This window comes from Protopterus annectens, chromosome 8.part1 (assembly GCF_019279795.1).
Source record: "Protopterus annectens isolate FY-2018-M chromosome 8.part1, PAN1.0, whole genome shotgun sequence".
Lineage (NCBI taxonomy): Eukaryota > Metazoa > Chordata > Ceratodontiformes > Protopteridae > Protopterus > Protopterus annectens.
The window spans coordinates 271,424,464-271,448,640 of NC_056742.1; the positions used below are offsets into that span (position 1 = coordinate 271,424,464).

At 39.0% G+C, this 24,177-nt stretch overlaps 1 protein-coding gene across 1 annotated transcript in view; it reads right to left on the reverse strand.

The window, feature by feature from the left end:
* GPATCH1 (G-patch domain containing 1) overlaps window positions 1–24,177 on the reverse strand; it is a 780,183-nt gene that overhangs the window by 706,616 nt on the left and 49,390 nt on the right. The window contains exons 3-4 of the mRNA XM_044081593.1: window positions 7,225–7,310; window positions 6,955–7,115 (exon numbers count right to left, since the gene is read on the reverse strand). Of these exons, the coding sequence (XP_043937528.1) occupies window positions 6,955–7,115; window positions 7,225–7,310 (247 nt within the window). The remainder of the gene's footprint in view (window positions 1–6,954; window positions 7,116–7,224; window positions 7,311–24,177) is intronic.

Genomic DNA, 24,177 nt, shown 5'->3' on the forward strand with positions numbered 1-24,177 from the left:
GCTGCCCACCCCTTCCAAAACTACCAAACAAACTTCAACAACAGACACCCAAGGAAAATTGTCTGGTCTGAATTCCATGCAAAGTCCTTGGCTCAGTGACATGTGCCTTGATCTACAGGCATGGAGGCTACCAGGATGGACTTCGGGTTGGTTATAGCACCCAACCTACATTAGCTGAACTTACTAACTTCACTGCTCCAGAAATTACAAAGTTAATCATACTGCTACCCTTTTTATTGACTTCTCAAAGGCCTTTGAAGCTGTTATTTATAACATTTTACTAAAAACTTTAGGATGCTCAGTCCCAGTTACCAATTGTTTCACTAGCTAGCTGTCCAACAGGTATCAATCTATGGTGAGGAATTCTACTACCTCTGCAAAAGCTCAGATCAACCCAGGAGTGCCTCAAGAAAGTATACTAGATCCATTACTTTTCAACCATCTTTACTAATGTTATGTCCCATCACACAAATGGACTTAATTACAGTATGCAGGTGACTCTACAATACCCTGCAACGCATCAGATCTGCCCTCGCTCACATCATTAATAGATACATTAATGGCATGGCTTTAGGAATCCAAATTAATAGTTAGTAAAACAAAACCAAACTTATGCTCTTCAATCAAAAACCTATTCCCATATTTATAACCACCACTACAACTCAAAGTTTTCCATTATAAGTATCTTGGTGCAACAATTCATAGCTCATCCTCTTTTAATGAGCACATCAACGGCATAACTCTTGACACACAGAAAATGTATTTATTGACATCTGACTACCAGGAAAGTCTGACTGGGTAGAAGCCCAGGGAGAAAAGCTCCAAATTATTACAAAACATTTTGAAAACAATAATTTTACAACCTTCAAAAATAAAACAAAAACATCTGCAGCTTAATTAGTACATTAGACATAATATAACATATTGATTAAGAATGTATACAAAGTATATTACAATTCTTTAATATTTAGAGAAATTTTAGACAGTTTGTAGAGAAATTAAAAGTTAAGTTAGTGTAACAGAAACAGCCTGAGGACTTCTATGGGTAAGGCTTGTAAAGGCTCCAGGGCCATTAGCCTAGTACACACCTATGAACCTATGAATATGCTTATGGTATATTTAGAGAAATAGAAAAGACTTGGAACTCTATATTGCATAAAGTCCTGTCACCATCTACTAAAAAGGTCTTAAGCCAACTCACTGCTACTTCCCAAATTGTTCTATGGCATATCTGCCATTGGTAACCTAAATACAACAACTTCCTACAAAACAGCAAATTACAAGAAAGCCAAATTTGCTGTTCAACCTGTCGTAAATATACATAAATGCAACTTACTTAAACTTGAACACACATCCTTCAAAAAGTACAACATATTTGTGTTATTTTCACTCATAAAATCATTTATGATCATAAATGCCCTCCCCTGTCCTCACTTCTTGCTATTTACACAAAACATAACTCTGAGATCTTCCTATAAATACCTGCTACCAGTGAAAAAACATTATCCAGATTTGGTAATGGAGCTCATAGCCACTAATTTCTTGTACACCTTTGACTTTCGTCAAACTTCATACCCTTCAAGCAGCCATGTAAACCTCTATACACTATTAGGCTTACCAATGCAAACTGTGCCATCACATCAAGGGTATACGGTGTATAACCTTCAATAGAAAACTTCTCTCCTTTTCACAAGCTTTTCTCTACCAGTTTATAACTATGTCTACATTTTCTACTCACTTCTGAAATCTGCCTCTCTCGCTCCCTTCTCTGCTTTTCATTTTATCTTGTACCATAATCTATTTTTTATATAGCTGGTTTCATTAAAAAGTCTCCACCTCCAACTCTAAAGTTTAACTATCCCAGTATTAGGATATTTAGCATTTTACATATTTTTCAATGATAAATAAGCTTTGTTTGCGTGTATACAGTAAGGTTCCATCTGAAAATGGACTCAGTAGGGCCAACCCAGTCACTAAAATGTAAATAAATAATAAATTTGCTTTGCAGGAGGCCTCATATACTTGGACTGGGGCTGCACATGTTTATCACTGGAACCAACATCCTCAAGCAAGGATATCAGCCACCATTGTCACTTCTCCAATAACATTTTGAGCTGGACTGTACTGTGGAAAACTGAAAAATGCCATAGTAGTAGGAGTCAAGACCTTCAGTCTGTCTAAATAGTTTTGGAGAGAACATTGCCTACTTCTAAGCATTGTTGAGCCCTGGCAAACCCTGTAATTTTCAACAATGCGTTCAGGACCTAGGCAGAACAGAACAGGCAGGACCTAGAAAAGCTATGAAAATCTTTTGACTGGATTTGCCTACCACAACAGCATCTTTCTTTCTTAGGAATGGAAATACCTTAAAGCATAACTGGATGTCTGACTACCTCCACACTGCAAATACAGCACAAGTCTCAGCTGTACAACTAAGCACAGATAAATAAGAATATATCTACAATGGGGTACTTGACTGCACTGAGCTCCATAGCAGGCTGAATAACTTCACAACACAAAAGCAACAGCACAATACATGCACTGCAAACTGCAGCAAGTATGACCTAAAATGGCACAGATAGACAGTAGCTTTATAAAGGAAACTTACTGACATCTTTAAGTGGGTGACATTGGTTCAGCCAAGGGGAGAAAGGGTGCTCAACTTTGGAAGCTGGGCCAAGTGTTGTGTCTTCTGCACCCAAAGTTTTTTTTAGCAAATACTACTACAACAGTGATCCATTACAATAACATCATGGAATAACAGCTTTTCATAAAACAAATACTTGAAAGTTGCTGTTCTGGAATACAACAGGTAAATGTGGTGAAATCACGGAAAAACTCTATTCACTGTCTACAAAAACAGCATTGTGCCTTGTAGATAAGGGAAATCCCCAGTGACTGGATGACCACTGGTGTTGACCAGGAGCCTCAAAGGACATCTCAGGTTTAATTGGGGGTGGGGGTAACATCCTGATATCAATGCACGAGTCACCTCCACAGCTAGAGTAAAAGACTGCCACAGGGATGATGGCCTCAAGGCCACAAACTTGTCACTTCCCATGGGATTCTTCACTCCATGGGCCTAACAATGAGAATCACTGAGGTTAAGAGATCAACCGTTCAATGAGACCACCTAGCAAAGTTATGTCTGGGGTACCATCAAGGAACAAGTGAAGGATTCAGAGATAGGCAAGTGCAAAAGCAGGGGAAAACAGCCTGAGGTTGTGAGGAGTCGGGGAGGAAGTTAAAAAAAAAAAAATCACGAGGCAGTTACCAAAAATTGCTGTTTTTCACATTAAGAAAAGCACAAAATGTTGATTTTCAATTAAAAAGAGAGACATTTTTCACGACGACTCATCAGTAACTATAGTCTGAAGAAAGTACAGAGAAAGCAGCCTGTAGGATATGAACAAAAGTGTGGACAGTGAGATGTACAGAAATCTTATCAAAGCTGCAATGACAGTCATCATTTCATGGAAATATTATGGAAAATATCCATTTCAGCACCGACTCCAAATATGTAATACACAGGAACATTTCATATTTCAATGCCATGAAACTGAAAATAAGTAATTTAAAAAATACACTTTTTTTATTAACTTGAAACAATTATCTCCCACACACTAGAAGTCGACCCTGTGTCTCTCAACTTTTCTATGGCCCTCAGCTGTTTTCCTCAGAGGAACATGGCCTATACCACTTTCTGAGCCATGCTGGCATGTCTGAAAAACCTGCAAAAGAAGACTAACAGCCATTTTAGATCAGCTGTATAGAAACATAATTGTGACAAGAGACAACAGTATACTAAAGATTATATATGGCAAACTGTTAACTTTATTGGCTACTTGCATAGCTGTAGTCACTAATCAGAGATCAGTTTGTTATGAGTAGAAAAATCAAAGCACTCCCACAACATTTTCTTTGTCAAGACTTCCAACAACACTGACTGGTTAAGTCATTGACATAACTGAGTAGCATTAAGAAAACTGGGTGAATGGGAGGATGACCTAAGGGATTCACTATCGTAGTAATGCTCTGCACAGGCAGAAAGACCAATTAGCTCCCAGTTCCAGTAGCATTTCCACAGCTGAAACAGTAACTGCATTGCTTTAAATTCACATTTCAGATAGGGTTTGAAGATTTCACTGTTGTTTCATTAGATGGTATTTCTGCTCTACAGAAATTTACAATTACTACAGCTCACTCACACTCCCACATTCACATCTTTCGCTTTGACTTCAGGACCTGGAAATGCTGCACATTGCTAAGGTCAGCAAAAAAAAGAAATTGAAATATAATACAGTATGTATATCAAATGCTATTAAACACACTAATTTTGTACATATGGATAGATTAGCTAGGTAAGAAACTCAAAAGAAGGTTTCTGATAACCCACGGATTTTGTAAAACTTTACTTTTTTACATTTATTAATTTACTGCATCGTTTATGACTGCATAGGACCCCCTGATCTAACAGTTATTTTTCAGGAGAGACCCAGAGTTTTTATCTTTTTGTGTTTGCAGAATCATGAGAGATGACTGCAGTACAACATCGGTAATATACAAATTACATCTTATTTATTTAGCTGGGTATAGCAGCAAGTAACAGTGCTTAGTTCTTCAGCTCAGTTCCCAGCAGGGATGCTTTCTGTACGGAGTATGTACATCTTCCTCTTATCTGTGCTGGCATTCAGCAGGTCCTCTGGTTGCCTTCCCCATCTCAAAGACAACATTTCTAACTTGAATGTTTTACAGAAGAGGAGAATACAGCCATCAGTTGGTGGGCCTCTATAGAATTCTAAACTGTCTATGGCTTTCTGTATTTCATTTAGGTTAAAGTCAAGTCCAACACTTTTTAAGTCGCAAATGACCTAATGAAAGGAGTGCAGAAGACAGTTAATGCTCTGTGAAAATAAATGCCCATTAGTATCAGCAAATTTTTTCATAAAATCTTGTGATTTGCTTAATGACATTCCAGCTAAGATTTTTTTTTCAAACACTACTACTAGGATGTATAGTTTTAGAACAGATACAAACAATTTAGATGTAATGTTCCCCATATCTTATCAATGTGTAGTTTTTAAAATTACACTGGTTATATAAATGTATTTTTTGATAAATTTAATAATTTGCAGTTGCATAAATATATCTTGAAGCTTCATATCTAGTTGTAAAAAACATTTTTCTACAAAAACTTTACTCTTATTGTGTTTCTTCTTGTATTAGACAAGTGCATCAATTTGGAGACCTCAAATCACAGACTTCAAAGAAACCCATCTAATACCATTCAAAACATCCAGGTCTTTGTATGCATTACTAAAATCCTTTTACTTGCACATTACTTTAGCCAGGCCTCATATACCGTAATAAGTTAGGGTTACACCTCCAATTAGGAGAGTGGAATTAAATATTTGAAAAGATAAAACTTAGAGATAACAATGAATGGTCTGAGAAAGTCCTGTGATTATAAGCCAACAATGGACAAAGAAAGTGAAACAGAGAGTAGGAAAAAAATGTCTCTCTACTACAGTCTAAGCCAGTGTCTAATAAAAGGTAAAATCCCTTCCTTCTGGGTGCAGACATTTGCTTAGGATCAATGAAGTTCGACATAACCAAAAAGTGAAATCTCAATCTAAGAAAACAAATTATAATTGCTTACTTACTGATAGTTATCTACCCTTTATATCTAAACTTTGCCCCAAGGTTAGGTTCCAGCCTCCTACTAGAACAAGGTTACGGTTTGAGAAGTAATCTACTATGTCAGAAATGCAAATAGTGCAGGTTTGTGTATCCAGATGGTCAGTATTTTTTCAAACATAGGAATTTTGAATACATACCCAAGTGCAAGTATACCTGCCAAAGCAAGGGACTAGTTTATTTGGCTGTCTGTAGTTCCTGCGACTGTTTTTATGTAGATAAGACAACCAGAACACTAGGTTATCGCATTAGTGAGCATGTTAGAGCTATTAAATGCTCTGATTATAATAATGCTTTAGCTAAGCACAGCAAAGAATGTATATGTTTTAAAAAATTTTACTGTTTAGTACTTGAAAAAGTTGACATGAAGTTGCTTGTACAAGAGTTCAACAATTACTTAGAATTTTTAGAGTTGAAATGGCAAATTTTCCTGAGAGCAGATTCATTTCCAGGGATCAATAAGACCATTTCCATTAAAAGTTATTTAAAATATTTAAATGTTTTAATATATTATACTTGTTTATACAAAACTGTATGGTGGCACTTTAAAGCTTTTAGCAAGCCTAAGTGGTTTAAGATGTTGACTGGTTGTTTCAAACTAATTACTTGAACTGTTTGACATATATGTATTATGATTTTTAGTACGTTTGTATTCTGAAGAAGTTCCATAAGTAAAGTTAATGAAAGCACTAAATTATTCTGGTGTGTTGTGATTTTTTTGCTGCTGGACAGGCTCTATTTGGGTGCTTCAAGTGCTGTTACAGTTGAGTCTCACACAAGGAATGTTCCTTCCTTCTCAACTGTTCCTGAATATCTTAATTCATATTTTCATTCTGTCTGCCAAATGGTTCTGCAAGTAACTTTTTTTTTTCATTTTTTTTTTTTTTAGATCAATATTTAAAAACAGTCCCTGGTTTTCCTCCTTTACCACCTCTCCCAACCCAGAATTCTTAAACAAATGAAATATGTACAGATTAGCTGCATTAAGTGCTTACCTAGCTTTTAAAGCTGCTAAAAACCCTTTGTACTACAAAGAATTATGATCGGGCCTCATCTATCTAAACCATTTATGATGTGCTCGCAGCATGGATGCCAAGATTCACCTCTAGAGGCCAACTATTTAGTTAGGAAAATAATTAATGATTTTTACTTAAAAAAAATAAATTTCCCTACATGAAGTTCTATATTTGAAAATGGAAAATGCTACATATTTACAGTCACAAAGCAAATACAAAATGCATTTTAAAATAGTCTTACTTGGCAGGGGCTATCAAGTCCTCCAGTATGGTAGCTCCAGGAATGGGGGCAGCAACTGCAGCAAGTACCCTGGCTTTCTCCTTTATCTTATCTTTGGTTTTAGAAGCAAAATCATCTGTGGTCATAATGTCTCTGGGAGCAATCCCATGTTCACCGAGATCCTAAGCAGGAAGAGAAGAGATGATGTACAGTTAGACAACATGCAGAAATGTAAACACTTTTTCACTGCAGGTAGTTAACATATATGGAGTTACATCTATAAAGGGTTACCTCTTCATCCATAAAGTCTTCTGGATTAAACGCCATTCTCTCTGCTTTGCTCTGTCGAGATGACACAAAGGCTGAGGGAGCCCATCCTAAATAATAAATAAATCTTCAAGTCATTATAAAATGACACCTTATTTTGTAATAAAATATCCTACTAAGAAATTTTTTTAGCTATGTGACTAAACTTCACCATCCAAATGTTCAACAGTCAAAAGTATGAATATCTAACTGCACCTTAAAATGAAGCAGCAAAAATCTCAACTCGCTGTAACAATACCCTTTGTTCCCTTGACAGAAAGAGCCCCCCCAAAAAAAATCCCTGCTACTGATATACACCAAGTGACCACTCTGTATTGGAGAAGGGGAAATTCTATGAGGTATTATACATAATACAACATAGTTGCACTTTACTTTTTTGCATTAAGAGTGTTGAATAAAATTCTCCCCTTTTTTTGTGGGGATGTGCCAAGCAATTTCCAAGACGGCTCCCCTGAATCCAGGACCCCAGGAAAAATTTATTTCAAATTAGTACACTAAATTACCACAGTGAAAAAGCACTGAAAAAAGTAAATACATCTTTTGTTCAATTTTGCCTATTCTATACATAAAATTAAAGGTAAAGTAAAAACATTTAGATTCTGAGCTATACAAACATGTCAGTTAGGTCATCAATGACTTAAAACCTACACACACCACTCTGGGCACAATCAAGCTTTTTTTTTTTTTTTCAGTCAGCTTCTTTGCCCAAATTTAAAACACTGCTCACTGCAGTTACACGTTACTCATTGCCAAAGCTGTAACCTGTTCAATGAAGTGACATGATGTTTAATGCAGCACTCTTACATCAAGCACATCCTGTCACAGTGCATGCACTTAGCTGCAGGTCGGACTATTTGTATGTGGTAAACACAGTGTCTTTCATGGTGGCAAAATGCTGCTTTTCAAATATAAATCAGCACAACACTGTTTACTGTTGGCTGCCTATTCACATCCATACCTCAGGGGAACAACAATACACATCAATTACTCTAAGTATGTCATACTATGACTCTGGGTTCTTTTCCTCAATTACAGAATGGATAACACCACAGTACAGAGATACCATGGTCCCACAACAGAGCACTTTTGTACACATCCATCAGAACCACACCCTCCAGGGACCTAAACCATGTCATCACAATGAACAAAACATGCTGGAGGGATAGGTTCCTGACCCAGAGACTCCCCATACTCTGGAATAGACTGCCCATACATGTCAAGCAGAGCGCCTCCTTGGCCCTCTTCAAAAGGAACCTTGACGACTGGATGGGAGATAGGAAATTTACCCCAGGGATCACGTCAGTCGCCCTGCTAGACAGGGGTCCAAGGAAGTAAATACTGTGGGAAGAAATAGCCAGGGAACTGTTATGGCTAGGCTTGTACAGGCCCTAGGGCCAATAGCCTAGTACCAACCTATGAACATGACCACATACAAAGCTAAAGGACTCTGCCCTATCACTAGCTTTATTACAGCCACAAAGCAGTCTTCCAATCCATGAAATAGCTCTCCAGTGACATATCTTAACATAGAAAAAAAATAATCTTTCTGAATTTCCACTGGGATATATTATACAGCTATATGACCACAGTTTTCATCCAAGCAAATTTTAATGCTTCAAAATGATTCCACTATATGAGGCAAGGAAAGGGAGATGTAACTACACAATTACGTTTTCATAACGCATGTCAGAGTTCTGTTAAATTCTCAGAAAATACAGCATATAATAATTACACAAAGGCGAGAAATTAATCTCTTAAAACTACTATGTACAGCAACTTACAATCTGCTATTTTTTTACACCAATACAGATTGCTACAGACTGGGTCAGATTTCTGGGCAGTATGCACTTCCTCCATGCCATTTTTTTTTTTTGGACATATGACAAGATCAATGAAAGCCCTGTAAATCAGTTGGCCAATTCCATAAGAATGGAGAACCAATTTCACCTGGGCCAAACTGGGCTCATTACAATGATTTTGGTGTATCCTTTTGAATCTTCAGAATTACCCTGGTTATCAGCAGAAATGGTGGAAACACATAAATGAACATTCCCTTCCAAGAGAATTAAAATGCATATATTTTTTTCAGGTTTGCTTACACGCAGCCCTGGAATAAACTTGTTTAGTTGCCTATTTTGAAAAAAGAAACAGATCTACTTGAGGTGTTACCCACAATAGGATCAGTTCCTGGAAGATTCCCCATTCAATTTCCATTCATGAGGGTTTGTCCTGGTACTGCTCAGCTTGTCTGCCACTATGTTTTGCTCTGATGGAAAGTAAGATGCTTTCAGGGTTAAGGAATGCTGAGGAGCATGACTATAGTATTGTCTATAATCAGTTGAAAAGGTGCTAGAGATCAAAGGTGATGGAGAGACTTCAAGGTATGGATCACAGCCGTCATCTCTATTAATATAACATGCTTTGGTCTGGTCTGTCTGACAGATTCCACAGGCCTTGCACTTTTACCCCTCTAGAAACTGCTCCTCAAGTAAACATCTGTGGTGACAGATTGGTTTGCAGTCCGAGAATAAAAGGAAAGACCACGGCTCAATTTAATTTGTTGTCTACACTACTGCAGTTCTCAAAACTGGAATTTGATACTTCAAAGGAGACAAAAGCTGGGTCTATATGTTTTTTTAGAAACCATTTTATCTTTCACATGTGTAATCTGGCTAAAGGTATCATGAGAATCACAGAAGCCATGAACTCTAAGATCTTGAGAAACTCTATTGCAAAAGTCTGAAACTGATTGAAGAAGTTCAGAAAAAATAAAAGATAAAGATCCACATTGTCTTGTGTTAAAAGGTCTTTTGAAGAGAAGAATTTATAAGGCTTCCCAGAAACACAATCCTGTGAGACAGAGTCAAGGAGGATTTTGCAATATTTATCTGAAAGCCCAGATTAGTCAAAACAGATATAACCCATGTTAATGACTCGTCATCAGGATAAATAATCTGCAAAGATAAGTTGACTAAATATGGAAAAATGTGAATGCCAGTCAAATCTGCAAAGCCTATAACGGTTGCTAGACATTTTGTGAATACCCTTGGAGATGCAGATAAACCAAAGGGTAATGCAGAGAACTGATAATGTGACGCAGAAACAGAGAACCTTAGAAATTTCCTGAAGCCTATGGTTATGGGAATAAGGCAGTAAGCCATCTCTTTTTTGGCCAGAAAAAGGGCTGGTTTTATTAATTTGGCTTTTGGGAGTAAAAGGGAGGCCTACAGGATATGAACTGGTGTATATGAGCTACCTTAGAAACTTCCCAAATTCAGTTCCCTCTTTCATCATATTGTTTGTAAACATGGGTAGCACAAGAGCCAAAAATTATCTCTTTATTTAAAGCTGAATCCAAGATTTCAGACTTTACCCTATCATCAAACTTTTAGTTATGTACCCAAGCTTTCTAAACAATGTAACAGTAGCAGTGGCCCTAGATACAGTATATCTGCACAAGCATACACACACTTCAAAGCATGTTTAGATGCCTAAGAATTGGGTAGAAATGGTTTGGTTAAAAAAAAGAGCTTTCTTCTGTAGGAAGAGTAGAAGACAATTTCCTTGGACTGTCCATTTTGGCAAAGCATACATTTTCACATTTATGCCTGGTAATTCAGAATTCTAAATGCTAAAGAATTCCATTACCTACAGTCTAACATTTTACCTTCCTTATTATCAGGCAGAGGATTGGTATTCAGGACCACTCTGTTGATAGCATGGGATGTAGTTGAAATGGATGTGAGATCAGACCCAAGGTGAGAGAAAATAAATGTATTAGTCTGAGGGACCTTATACTGTTTATATACTTTTTTTTATTAGGGACTGATGGCTGAGCATCAGGAGGCATACAGGCAGCATTCAACACATCCTCCAGGGCTGGCAGTTATAGGAGGGAAGGGAGAGGATTGAAGTATATCCATTTGTATCTCCTTCATTCAGGGGGACGTCTACCTGTTCCCATAAAAATATCTCATTCATCCCGGCAATGGTCTTGAGTGAAAGAAAATTCCTCCATGGTAGTACAAGAATTAAGGTTTTCCTCACAATTAGAGAGTTGGGCTTGGGAATCTGCTGAAGAAGAGGCCCTATCTATGCCAAAATCAGAATCATCAGACCCTGCTTCCTCAGGAATAACTTACTAGGAATGCCCATTTGTCCTGCCTGAATGCCTGTCTAGCCAAGGTAATGAATTTATCTTTTTTGTTAGTAATAACTTCACTAGAAGAACAATGTTTAATTTGTCTTTTCTTAATAGGAGTTCCAGCAGAAGAGGACCGACTCAAAGGAGGGACGTCTTCCCTTTCTAATGGCCTCTTGCCCTGGTTACCTCAGAGAGAGAATCTCCAGGAGTGTCTCAGACCAAGAGAAGATATTTCTACCATGCCTATACCGGATAATGGAACAGCTGAAAAGGACATGGTTTACATATGGTCCATGCTGGCCAAAAGGACTAAAATAGCAGAAGCCGGAAAGGTAAGTGAATGATCCAAGGATCAATCAATGGTCACAACAGGTTCATCCACTACCAACTGAGGCATTGACCGAGTCTGCAACAATAGCAGTGACTCCTTGTTAAATGATTTAATTTTTTTTTTCTAGGTACTGTGAGAGAAGTACCAGTCAGAGTCGGAATGGAGTAAGTATCCATGCTGTAACTGGGGAAGCACCACCAAAAGCAGTAAGTGTAGCTGGAGCAAGTTGGCTGGAAGCTAAACTTTCACACACTGTTTACAAGTGGGACACTTACACTCATCAGTTCCTTACGTTATACAAAGTAAAGTACTGTTCAAATGCTTGCAGACCACTGACAGAATCAAAATGTAGGTAAGTTGTCACAAAGTGAGCATAAGCATTACACTGACATACAAGTTCTCATCCATTCCTCTATAACTTTTTTGTCCCACAAAATTCAAAGTTTACACAATAAGTTTACAATTTTCATAAAATTAGCCCCAAATACCTTAATAAACACTCCAAGCTAAGAATAGCAGTATCTGATATGAAGCTTCCAATATTGTGAAAAAAATACTGGGTTTCTTAAAGATTAAATACTGTTTTAGTCAGAAAGTAGATAAATTATTGCCCTTTTAAGAAAAATATCATTTTATGTGTGGAGGGGTTCCCCAAGAAGAACTTATCTGCCAGAAACAAAGTTTTTAGCTGTGAAAGCCAAGACATGCTTCAACTTGAGGCAGCAATAACACTGAAGAAAGCTTCACCCTGACTACCGATTTCCCTCCTTTGGATTAGTCAATCAACATTCACACTAAGAGAGTTGGGGGAGACAGAGCTTTTTAAAGCTGGCCAGTTATTTTCTTGGCAGGAAGCAACCTAAGTAGCCTAAATGCTACTGCAGCAGTGGGAATGAAGATCTAGAAAGCATGGGCTGATTCTTACTGAGGGTTGATTGATGTTCAGTAGGTATGGGGACAAAAAAATTACCTGGGGGGATAAAAAACTTGTATAAGAAGAACAAATGTTAACTAATGAAAGAAACAGATGAAGAAATCTCAGAAAATAATTGGTAGAGAGATATCAGTATGAGTAGCCTCCAAAACACTAGGTCAAATAAACAAATTAGGACAGGTAACCCGTTACTAATAACAGATAACAAAAGTAAAGACTGACAACAAGGAAAGTAAAAGCTCAGTAAATTTACAGTTCAGTAAAGTTGGACAAAGACAGTAAATAGTAGTTTTAGGCTGAAGAGAGAATTATGGCAGAAAACTAAAATTAATGAGGCCAATGAAGTTAACACACAAGTTGTTGTTGTGTTTTGGCTTTTCCTGGTTAGGGGTAGCCACAGCGGAACTCCGGTTGCTAATGATTGGCAGCAGATTTTTACATACCAAGTTGCCAGCTCTGACACACAACCTTCAACAAAGGTAAACCCATTCACGCATGTCTCCACACAGAAGACGCTTTAGCTGAGAATCGAACAGGACAACATCTTACTGTGAGGCGACAACGCTACCACAGCACCACCACTGCAGTCGAAGTTAACACACAAGTCACAAGTACTAATAAAATTACTTAGTGAGGGACAAGAAAGGCAATAAAATAATGCATACATATTTATCAACAAAAAAAAAAAAACAAAAATTAGATACAAGTCTTCCACAAGTGAGCATAAACGCTGTCAGGCAAATCATTGCTAAAATCTTGAACATTTTTAATAAAGATACAATTACAGTGACAACTTGTACAGGAACACAACCTCTCATCCACTAGCCATTAATAAGTGAAACCTCTTTTCCTGACCATATAAATTTACCTAACACTATGGATGGACAATTTCCCACAGTTTCTCCAGCCAACTTGGTCGACATGGAAATCCTGAGGCAGTGTAGCAACTGCCTCATGTTCACCAACAACCCTCTACTCCTAGTCTATACACACTCAACATGTGAGAGATGCAACTATAAGAACCTTGAATCCATGCTCTTTCTCACACACCAGTTAGTACATATGACAACGAGCGGGGTGCCAGCATGCACACCTCACCTCCTACTCCACCCAAACCCTCATCACACACACACCTACACATGCCTAAACATCAGAGACCTCCCAAACACAAGCATGCTACACGTAATACCTCCCCTGCAGAACACAACACGCAACAGCCCACGTAAGTGTCTCACTTGTCAAGCCCTTACGGCAAACCACAAAACCAAACATATTAGTCATAGGTGATTCCATTGTGAGACACACAGATGTCCCTCTCACCAAGATGGATAAGGAAATGGTCATGATCAGCTGTCTATCAGGTGCCAGCATACACCACATCACACGTGCAAACTCAAGTCTCTCAACAACAGGTACTGTTACGACACCATCATAGTCCATGTTGGCGTGAATGACTTGAGACGTACTTCTCTGGACTACATGAAGAGAGATATGTCTAAGCTCTTGGACTGTGTGTCTCAGGCAGGTATGTCCTTAGCCTTAAGCAGCATTTTACCTTCATCTAGGATGATACCTCAGTACAAACAGAAAATGACTGACTTCAATAACTGGCTTAGTTTCTGGTGTCATTCTAAGGAGATACAGTGTCTATCAGCCTAGGATGACATGATCGACAGACCTTGTGCTTTGCCAGAGATGGTCATCGGTCACCCCTGGGATTTTGGCTAGTGGCTAAGGCTCTTACCACCGCCATAGTGCCTTTTTAGGCAGTGTCTCAAGGATAAAATTCCAGACGTAAAAACTCCATCTAAAAACAGCCTCAAGGTTATGCTGCTAAACGCAAGGAGTCTTAACATGAAACTGCACTCACTGGAAGCAGTCCTCACCTTGGAAGACACAGTCATTTGTGCAGTCGCATACACCTGGTTTAAGGCTACAGAGAGCACTCCAGCTATATTGGGTTACACCCTCCTTCCACACATTTAGACCACAAACTGAAGGTATGAAAACTAAAGGAGGCAGTGTATCAACATTCATTAAAGATGAATACACCTCTAGATTGGTTAAACAGCATGATTCCCTAGAGCTACTTCAGATGCAATTAACTGTTGGTAAGACACCTATTTAAGTCACTGCAACCTACAGGACCCCCTCCATGAACCAGGACACCCACTCTGCCTATTTGGATCTACTTGAGACTATCAAGATACATCCAAATACCATGGTTTTGGATGACTAACTACACATCCATTGACTGGGTTAATTACTTGTGCTCAAACTTACTTGTCCAAAGGTTCCTAGACTTTGTTAACTCCAAAGCCCTGGACCAGATGGCTGATACCCCACAAGGGTTACCAACATCCTGGATCTGGTGCTTAACAATATGGGGGATCACTGTAGCACCCCCACTGTGAGGTCTTCCCTAGTGAGATCTGAGATCTGACCACAAAACAGTCTCATTTGAACTGTCACACATTATCCCCCCCCCCCCAGCAACTAAACTAAAAAACTTCTCCAAAGCAGATTAGAACAACTTATGGGATGGTATAAACAGCTTCACTGCACCTCCCTACTCAGGTGGAAATGGCAACTATGCTGAGTTCTACACCAATGCTTTACACAAACACCTGTAAAACTGCTTTGACTCGGCTTTTACCTGACAGGACCAAAACAAGCACCTCAAGGAAAAGCAAACCTGCCTGGTGGTTAACAGGCTTTACAATAAGAGGAAGAAATTGCTATAAAGAGTAAGAGGGAGTGACCCTAAACAGGAAAAACTCCCTCCTCAGCTTAAACAAGTGAATAAGGCTTCTTGTGAAGTCCTCCAAAGCAAACTATGAATCCAAATTAGCTTCCTCAACTAAAGACAACTACAAGGCGTTCTTTAGATACATCTGTAACCTAAAAGGAAAGGCCCAGATTTATGCCAAACTGGTAGTTAATGATACCACATACTGAGGCTGTGGGCGTCGCTAACCTGTTGGTTGACAGATTCTGTGAAATCTTCACTCCCCTGTCCCTGCCACACATACCTCATGACATCCTTGCCCCCTACCTTGCATCTCTAAAGTGCAGGTCGTAAACGCCCTCTCTAAGGCCACAGCATTCCATGGGACCTGATAACATCCCAGGCTAAGCCCTACATGGGATCCAACAGGAATTAGCAACACCACTGAGTACTCTTTTCAATCATAGTCTAAGCACCGGGCTTCATCCCACCTTAATGGAAAATGGCCACTGTCATTCCCTTGCACAAAGGTGGTGCTTCCACTGACCCTGGGAACTACAGACATTAGCTTGACTAGCCTTATCTGCAAGGCCATGGAGCAAATAATCATGGACCTTATCAATAAAAACATAGGTAATCTCCAAACACTTGACCCTACTCAGGATTTGTCAAAGGGTGATCATGTCTGTTAAACCTGGTGGACTTCTTTGAGGCAGTCACCAAGGACCTGAACATGGGGAAATCTGTGCATACAGCCTACCTAGACTTAGCCAAGGCATTTGACACTATCCCCCACTCAGACATCATTGACAAACTCATTCAACTAGGTATCAACCCTTATATCATTAGATGGGTCACTAACTGGCTCACTGATACAATCCATATAGTCAAAATAGGGGAATCCACCTCCAACAGCAGACATGTAAACCAGTAGTGTTCCACAGAAATCAGTCCTAGGACCTCTAATGCTTGGAATCTATTTCTCCGAAGTACAAGCAAAAACTAATGGTCCGTGGCTGACATGGCAGCGGTCAGTGAATCTCCAAATGATGTCAACATTCCACAAGAGGGTCTTACACAAACAATTGATGCCAAAGAGTCAAGGCCTGAAACTAAATGCAAAAAATGTATCATCATCCCTTTCAGTAAAGGCGATCTACCTGCTAACTACCACATCAACAGCAATACCTTAAGTACACACACTCAGTGGTACTTAGGTAGGGGCATTGCCTCCAGAAAAAAAAAAAGTTATAACCTGCCTGTAATCTTCCCTCATCAGGCCAATAACTGAGTACAATGCCCCTTTTGGTATGTACCTTTCCAAGCACCTGCAGCAACTGGAGAAACCACAAAGGTTCCTGACAATGAAAATTTAAGGTCTACAGCATCTGTCCTATGTGGATCATCTGAAATCACTGTCACTTTACTGTTTAATACAGACCACTCAGAGGCAACCTCTGCCTTGCATACAAGGCAATCACTGACCCTGCTTTATTGGAAATGCTACATCCCCGTAAGTCAAATGGTGCACAGGTTACTCACTCTAAAGACCTTAACCTGATATGTGACATTAATAGAACCTGTTGGAGGGACAGATAGGTCTCCCAGAGGTTACCAAACCTTTGGAACAGACTCCCACTTCATGTCCAACTGCGCACCTCATTGGCCCTCTTCAAACGCAATGTCGACGATTGAGTGGGTAACCCTAAATTCACCCCAGAGGTTCCACCTGTGTCCCTCTTGAACAAGAATAGGTGCTGATCATAGAAATAAGGGTAGAACTTGGCTAGGCTTGCAAGGGGCTTAGAGTAACTTCCTATGATCCTATGAACTCTTGATAGCTTGAAATACAAGTTCTACAAATGTGAAATGTACAAGCAAATGCTAAAAGAATTAATTCAATGATGTATTCTTCTAGCTGTTGCAATTTATACTAATACATGTTAAGCCCATAAACCAAAATATTTAGGAAAAAACAGATAAGCAAACATAGAGCTTTTTATTAGGAAGTAAGGGTATGTAACATGGTAAGTTAAGCTTGAAAATGTGGTGTACATGCACCTAACTGGGTACAGGTACTATTAAACAGCTTCCCTTCCTTTTCCTTATGTTAGCATTCCACAAACCATACTTTCTTTTGACTGAATTTAATAAAGTTTAATTCAGCTGACATTTGGCCAGTTACAGTGAAGCTCGTATAAAGCTTCTTTCCTCCTCTGCTATTCCTGCCACTTAGTGACTTCAAAAACAAACACAAATAATGTTAAAATGTAAAAGATATGATAGCAACAGTGACAAAAAGTAAAAAAAGTAGGAAAATCAAGCCAGACAAATTTAACAAGAGTTCATTGACTGGGGCTTGTAGGCAGACACAATCAACAAATGTTTTTAAACACAAAAGATTACTGAACAAATCGGTCAGACATGAACTGGGTTCTAGGATGGTTACAAAAGTAAAACAGTGGCTAGTCAAAAGAACACTGAAGGGAGACAGTACATCACAGGTGAAAGATGCAGAGATAAGCACAATAGTCAGAACCAGAGCCATTCCTTTTCAGTGTATATATAAGTGATAGTGCAGAAAGGTTATGAACAAAGATATGCCTTCTACTAAAGACACAAAGACATGCAACACTGCAGACACACTACCTGTGTAAAAAAGATGAAAAGGTACATTAGACACTAGACATTTGAAGACTGCTGCTCGGGGCATACCGGAATCTTCAGAAGTCAAACTCCATCTCCTTAACTTAAAAAGCTAAAAGGAAACAAGGAACTCCAGCAATATTAACTCACTCAACCCAGCCCACCCCCTTGAAAGGCATGCAACATATGAAGACTGCTGCTCGGGGCATACCGAAATCTTCAGAAGTCAAACTCCATCTCCTTAACTTAAAAAGCTAAAAGGAAACAAGGAACTCCAGCAATATTAACTCACTCAACCCAGCCCACCCCCTTGAAAGGCATGCAACATATGAAGACTGCTGCTCGGGGCATACCGAAATTGTCAGCAGTCAAACTCAGTCTTCTTAACTTAAAAAACTAAAAGGAAACAAGGTTAACATCTTTTTTCTGAAGTTATTCCGTAAACTTATGCAACTAAATATTTGTTGAGTACTGCTCAGGGGTCCACAGCACTAGCTACTTCCCAGTAGGCCACCCCAACATTCTAGTAGTAGTATCAGCACGTGTACTCCCAGGGAAAAAAAATAAAGTTAAGGAAGATATTTTTAAAAGTAAGAAAGATACTTTAAAAAAAAACAAACACTTAAATCCATTCTCTTACACTTCTCACTGTTCTGCCCAAACCTTGCAGATAGATTGGCTCCGCACTCTCACAACCTGCCTCCCCTACCCTGCCCCCAATTCCCACCCCCTACTACTCCTACTTTTATCCTAATCCCTTATCACCTGACCACACCTTGAACCAATCACCTACCTCTAAGTATTAACAATCCACATCCCCAAGCTAGCTCCTTAATTCCACACCCACTACCAAACCCCCTGCCAAAACAAACACATGGCAGCAGCTAGCCATGCCATCTCATCTGCTTCAACCTATAAACCTTAGCATACCCTATGCCAAACTACTACTCACACAAAACACACAAATCACCTTGGGATTTCTCTTACTAACTCTCACATGCCTAACAAACATTACATGCATACAAACTGATGCACCACTGGAAAATACTTTATTCCATACTACATAAACCTCCACTAAGACCAGCCCACACATAAATTTCCCAGTCAGTCCCACACTATTTAAAGACAGCCCAATTCTTCACAGATACAAATTCCACATAACAATCTTACAGTAATAAGATGTCATTCAGATCCAACCTAGAAATATCTCATACACTTAAACACATACTACTCATTACAAAGTGCCTACTTATATCAGGAGATATACACCCAAATCCAGGCTCACTCAATACCCCATTTTCAACCAAACAAAAGTCTGACTTGCTAATTCTCAACATCAACACCAGGAACATATCCAATAAACTTCCAGACCTATATGCATTTATAACCCACTACTCCCCAGACATACTAACCATTACTGAGACCTGGCTAAAACCCAATACTCAAAATGAAGAAATTCTCCGACCAGGATATAACATCCTAAGACTGGATAGAGTAGGCAAGAAGGGAGGTAGAGTTTCAATAGTCTTTAAAAATTCTCTCAACATTAAACCACTAAAAATACCTCTACCTAAGTTTCAAAATGCTGAAATCCTATAAGTAAACACCACCAAAAAAATCAATATTCCCTGCCGTTACACTCCGACAGGAAATAACCCCCCCATTATTGAAGAAATATTACAGTGGATCTCAGAGAATCTACAACAGGAAACTATCTTACTAGGTGACCTAAACACCGACTGGACAGCTTGTAATTCTAACAAACAGACTAATCATATTAATCTATTTGGTTTTTCTCAGCTCATTCAAGATCTCACTAGATTTGATACAAAATCCCACAAACAATCCATTCTAGATTGGACAGTCAATTGTCCCAAATAAAATTACCAGGCAGGTTGTCTACAAGAGTCTCAGTGACCATCTTCCCACTTTCCTCTTATGCAAACGTATTAACATACCCAACCCCATAACTTTTAGGCAGGAGTGGCCTTAGATCAACTGGTGCCCTAGGCAAAAGGGCTCCACGGTGCCCCCATCCTAGTCTACCTACACCAAATAAATACTGGAAAAGTGCCCCTACTAGAGCGGCACCCTAGGCGGCCACTTAGTTGGCCTATGTCCAAGGCTGGCTATGCTTTTAGGCAAGTTAATGATGACCATAAGCTAAACCATACTCTAAAACAAACTAACTGGGAACCACTACTTACCCTAGGTTTAGACAAGACCATCGACTACTTTTATAGCAATCTCTTAAATGTCCTTAACAGTTTTGCACACATTAAAAAAATTAGGATCAAGGCAATCCATGCACCATGGCTAAGTAAAGACACTAGAGCCCTAGTAAAGACCACAGACAAAGCTTGGAAAATACGGAAGAGGGATAACACTAGCCTAGCCAAACAAAATTTCCAACAACTAAGAAATTAGGCTAAAACTATAACCAAACTGGATAAAAAGAACTACTTCCTTAGGGCCCAAAACAAACACTCAAAAGACCCTCAAAAGTTTTGGCATGCTATCAACTCCCTTCTAAAACCAGGAAATACTACCATTCCAGCTCCCTCTTCCAACAACAATATCAAAGATATAGCATCCCAATTCAATCACTATTTCATAGAATCTATCCTAACTCTATCCTCCCAACTATCCAATAACAACCATACACATATGGCTACCCAATGCTCAGGTAACATCCTCTCCTTCATTCTTACACCCGTTCTCACTTCCACAATAAAAAAAACTCCTCCTAAAACTGAAACCAACCTTCCTTATATGGTTTACCTGCAAACTTCCTAAAACATCGCTGCCAAATCCCTAACTTACCCAGTCTCTATCCTCATTAACCGCTCCATAAAGGAAGCATACGTCCCCCAACTCTGGAAAGTTTCTTACATCATTCCTCTTCATAAAGGCGGCACTTCTTACGACTTCTCAAATTACCGTCCTATTGTCATTCTACCTCCCCTTATCTAAACTGCTTGAAAAATGTATTCACTCTCAAGTTATGAAATTCCTTAATTCACACAATCTTCTCTCTGCCACACAACATGGTTTCCAGCAAAATCATAGTACGATGACTGCCCTTCTCTCTAACTAACTCAGTCAACCTTCATAGAAATAACAATAATTTTGTATCCGCAATATTTTTAGATCTCTCCAAGCCATTTGACATGGTCTCACACTCCAAACTACTAGACTCCCTAGCCTGCCTATTGTTTGCTCCTTCTACTACTGACTGGTTTAAAAGCTGCCTATCACACAGGTAGCAATCAGTCCAATGGCAAGACACACAACCTCCTTTACTCCCAATTACGAGGCATACCACAAGGCTTGATATTAGGCCCACTTCTTTTCCCCATATTTACAAATCTACACACCTCTACCCAGCATGCATCACTCATACAGTATGCTGACGATTCGAATCTCATCTGCTCTGCTCCATCCCTCTCCACTCAACAACTCACCCAAGAATCCTGTAGAAAGTTGGATAACTGACATCCAACTAATCCTAAACCCCAATAAGACCAAATTGCTTATTTTCACCCCCAACAAATCCATAGCTACCCCTCTATTCTTTACATTATCCAAAAATGGCACCATCATATCTCCCTCTGAACACAACAAACTCCTGGGGGTTGAAATCGACAATGACCTCCTCTTTGATGTCCATATGTCACAAACTATAAATAAGGTCCATAAAACAATGGGAACCCTGTACAGGCATAAACAATTCATCTCACATCAGGCACGAATCGCTCTAGACCAAATTTATCTACTGCCCACCCTAATGTATGCACCGATTCTCACCCTACTCAGAAAACATGATCTTGCCAGGCTGGAATTATGCTATAGCCAAATTGCCAGATGTGCTTACAACTCCACTTTCCGAACCCATCACTGTGAATCTCTAAAGAGGACTAAAATGGTTAGAACTTCACCGGCTACTCAATTTCCATCAGTTAGTCATTGTCCATAATATAGTCAGATATCCTGAGAAAACCCCAGTATTAAGCCAGTTACTTTCTCCCTACAGAACAAATCCCCCCTCTCTGCTCTACCGATAAATCACTCCTCTGCATTTGTAAGGCCAATAACAACGAAGGGAAAGCTCTATTTTCCCATACCATAGCTCGAACCTGGAACAACCCTCCCTCTTACTTCTGCCCCCACTAACATGCATTTTAGAAATGCACTCAAATCACATCTTATGAATAAATGGCTATGTCCATGTATTACATAAATTTCACAGCCTTAATATAGTACAGACAATCCTTCCCAACATATCTACTGTAAACATTTTGCAGATAAGCATCTTACTGCTGACTAATACGAAGATTTTACCATGTGAATTTATTTTTTGTAACCATTCTTGTAGATTACCGTTACAAGTGTAATTGTATGTGACTTTTATCCCTGTATTTCATCTCACTTGTTGCTTAAAATGTTTGTTGTTTAAGTAGGATTGAATGCATGTGACTACCTATCTCTGTACCTACTTCACTGTTCGTTGATAATGGTGCTTGTACTATCCTGTTTGATTGTAATCTCACTGTGCAGCTTTTCTCCCCAGGCCTCCTCTGCAAATTAACACGTGTCCAGTTGGAGCATCCCGGTTAACAAATGCAAAATAAATAAATAAAATTAAATAAATAAAAAGTGGTATCAGCAACAAAAGCAAGAGCAGACTTAAAAAAAGGTAATATAAGCTGACTTACAAACAATACTACAAGGATGCAAAGAAAGTTAGTGGACTACTGGAAGCAAAAGATGAGGCATCTCTAGTACAGATCAAGAAACTGTTGCCCAGTTAGCAAGACTCCACTGCGAATACGGTATGCAGTTTTAAACAGATGATCATCAGAGAGGTCATTCATAACAAAAGAACAAAATTGGTGCAACTTCCTGAAAAGAATTCATACACTGAAAAAATGACCAAATACATATTTTTTTAAAAAAGGAGGCGGAGAGAGATAAAACAAATTCTTGGGACACAACAAAAGCATTAAGTAACTCAAGATAATCCAGAGAGTCAAAGTCTGATTAAGATTACCTTTCAGAAAAGAACTATATGAGACAAAGAAGACAAAATATGAACATAGAAATTAAGGGCTCAGAAGCAACAGCAGGGAGAAATCACAGAAACTGTGGCAGAACATCAGAATGACCATCCTAATAGTATAGTATGGTCAAAAAACATAAAGAAATGAAGAATGGGTGATATCCCCTGGAATGTAAAACCTGTCTATTACCACCAATATGTGATTGCCAGAAACTATTCTCTTACAAATGGCACCACTGACCATCACATAAAACCAATTGCCCCTTACATGTTAACAGTATACAATGAATGTTCACTGCTGCCTTAGATAATAGCCAGCACCCGTCACATCCAAATAAGCTTTGTGCTCCACAACTACAGATCACAGTAATTATCACTAGCTCTGCAGAATGTCATCCACCTCCTGAGACCAATGTCTTCCAGTACACTCCTGTCAGTGGTAACTGACAATTGAGCAAGACTGTTTTTGCGCGCGCACACACACACACACACACACACACACACACACACACACACACACACACACACACACTCCTGCAGGAGGGGGTTTAATTAATGTCTGTGTCTCTCTCTACTACTAACACCCCTGTTGTCGTCTTTACAGTAACACTACCCCAAGTTAGAGCACTGCAGAACACCAAAAACATTAACTATTTGTAATTAACTACGGCAACCAATTGATATTTGCATGGTAACACTACAGTCAGTAACTCATCAAAAGGTATAAGCCAAAAGTTAATGCTACCAGTTTAACACACATACCTTTAATCCACTAAATAAACCTCCCGTCACAGGTATTTAAAACTGAATAAAACTATTTGAAATAAATTTAAGCAATGCACTTTGTAAAATCAAATATAAAATAAGCTATAAGCCTGCATACAGAAAACATTCAAAAAATAAATAAGTAGCATAAAGAACTCTTAACAGTTTATCTTAATCTATTACTACAAGTCATCATCACCTTTCGGCTCTTCCTGTTAGGGGTCGCCAGAGCAGATCATCTGTTTCCATTTCTTCCTGTCCTCTGCATCTTGCTCTGTCACGCCAACCACCTGCATGTCCTCTCTCACCA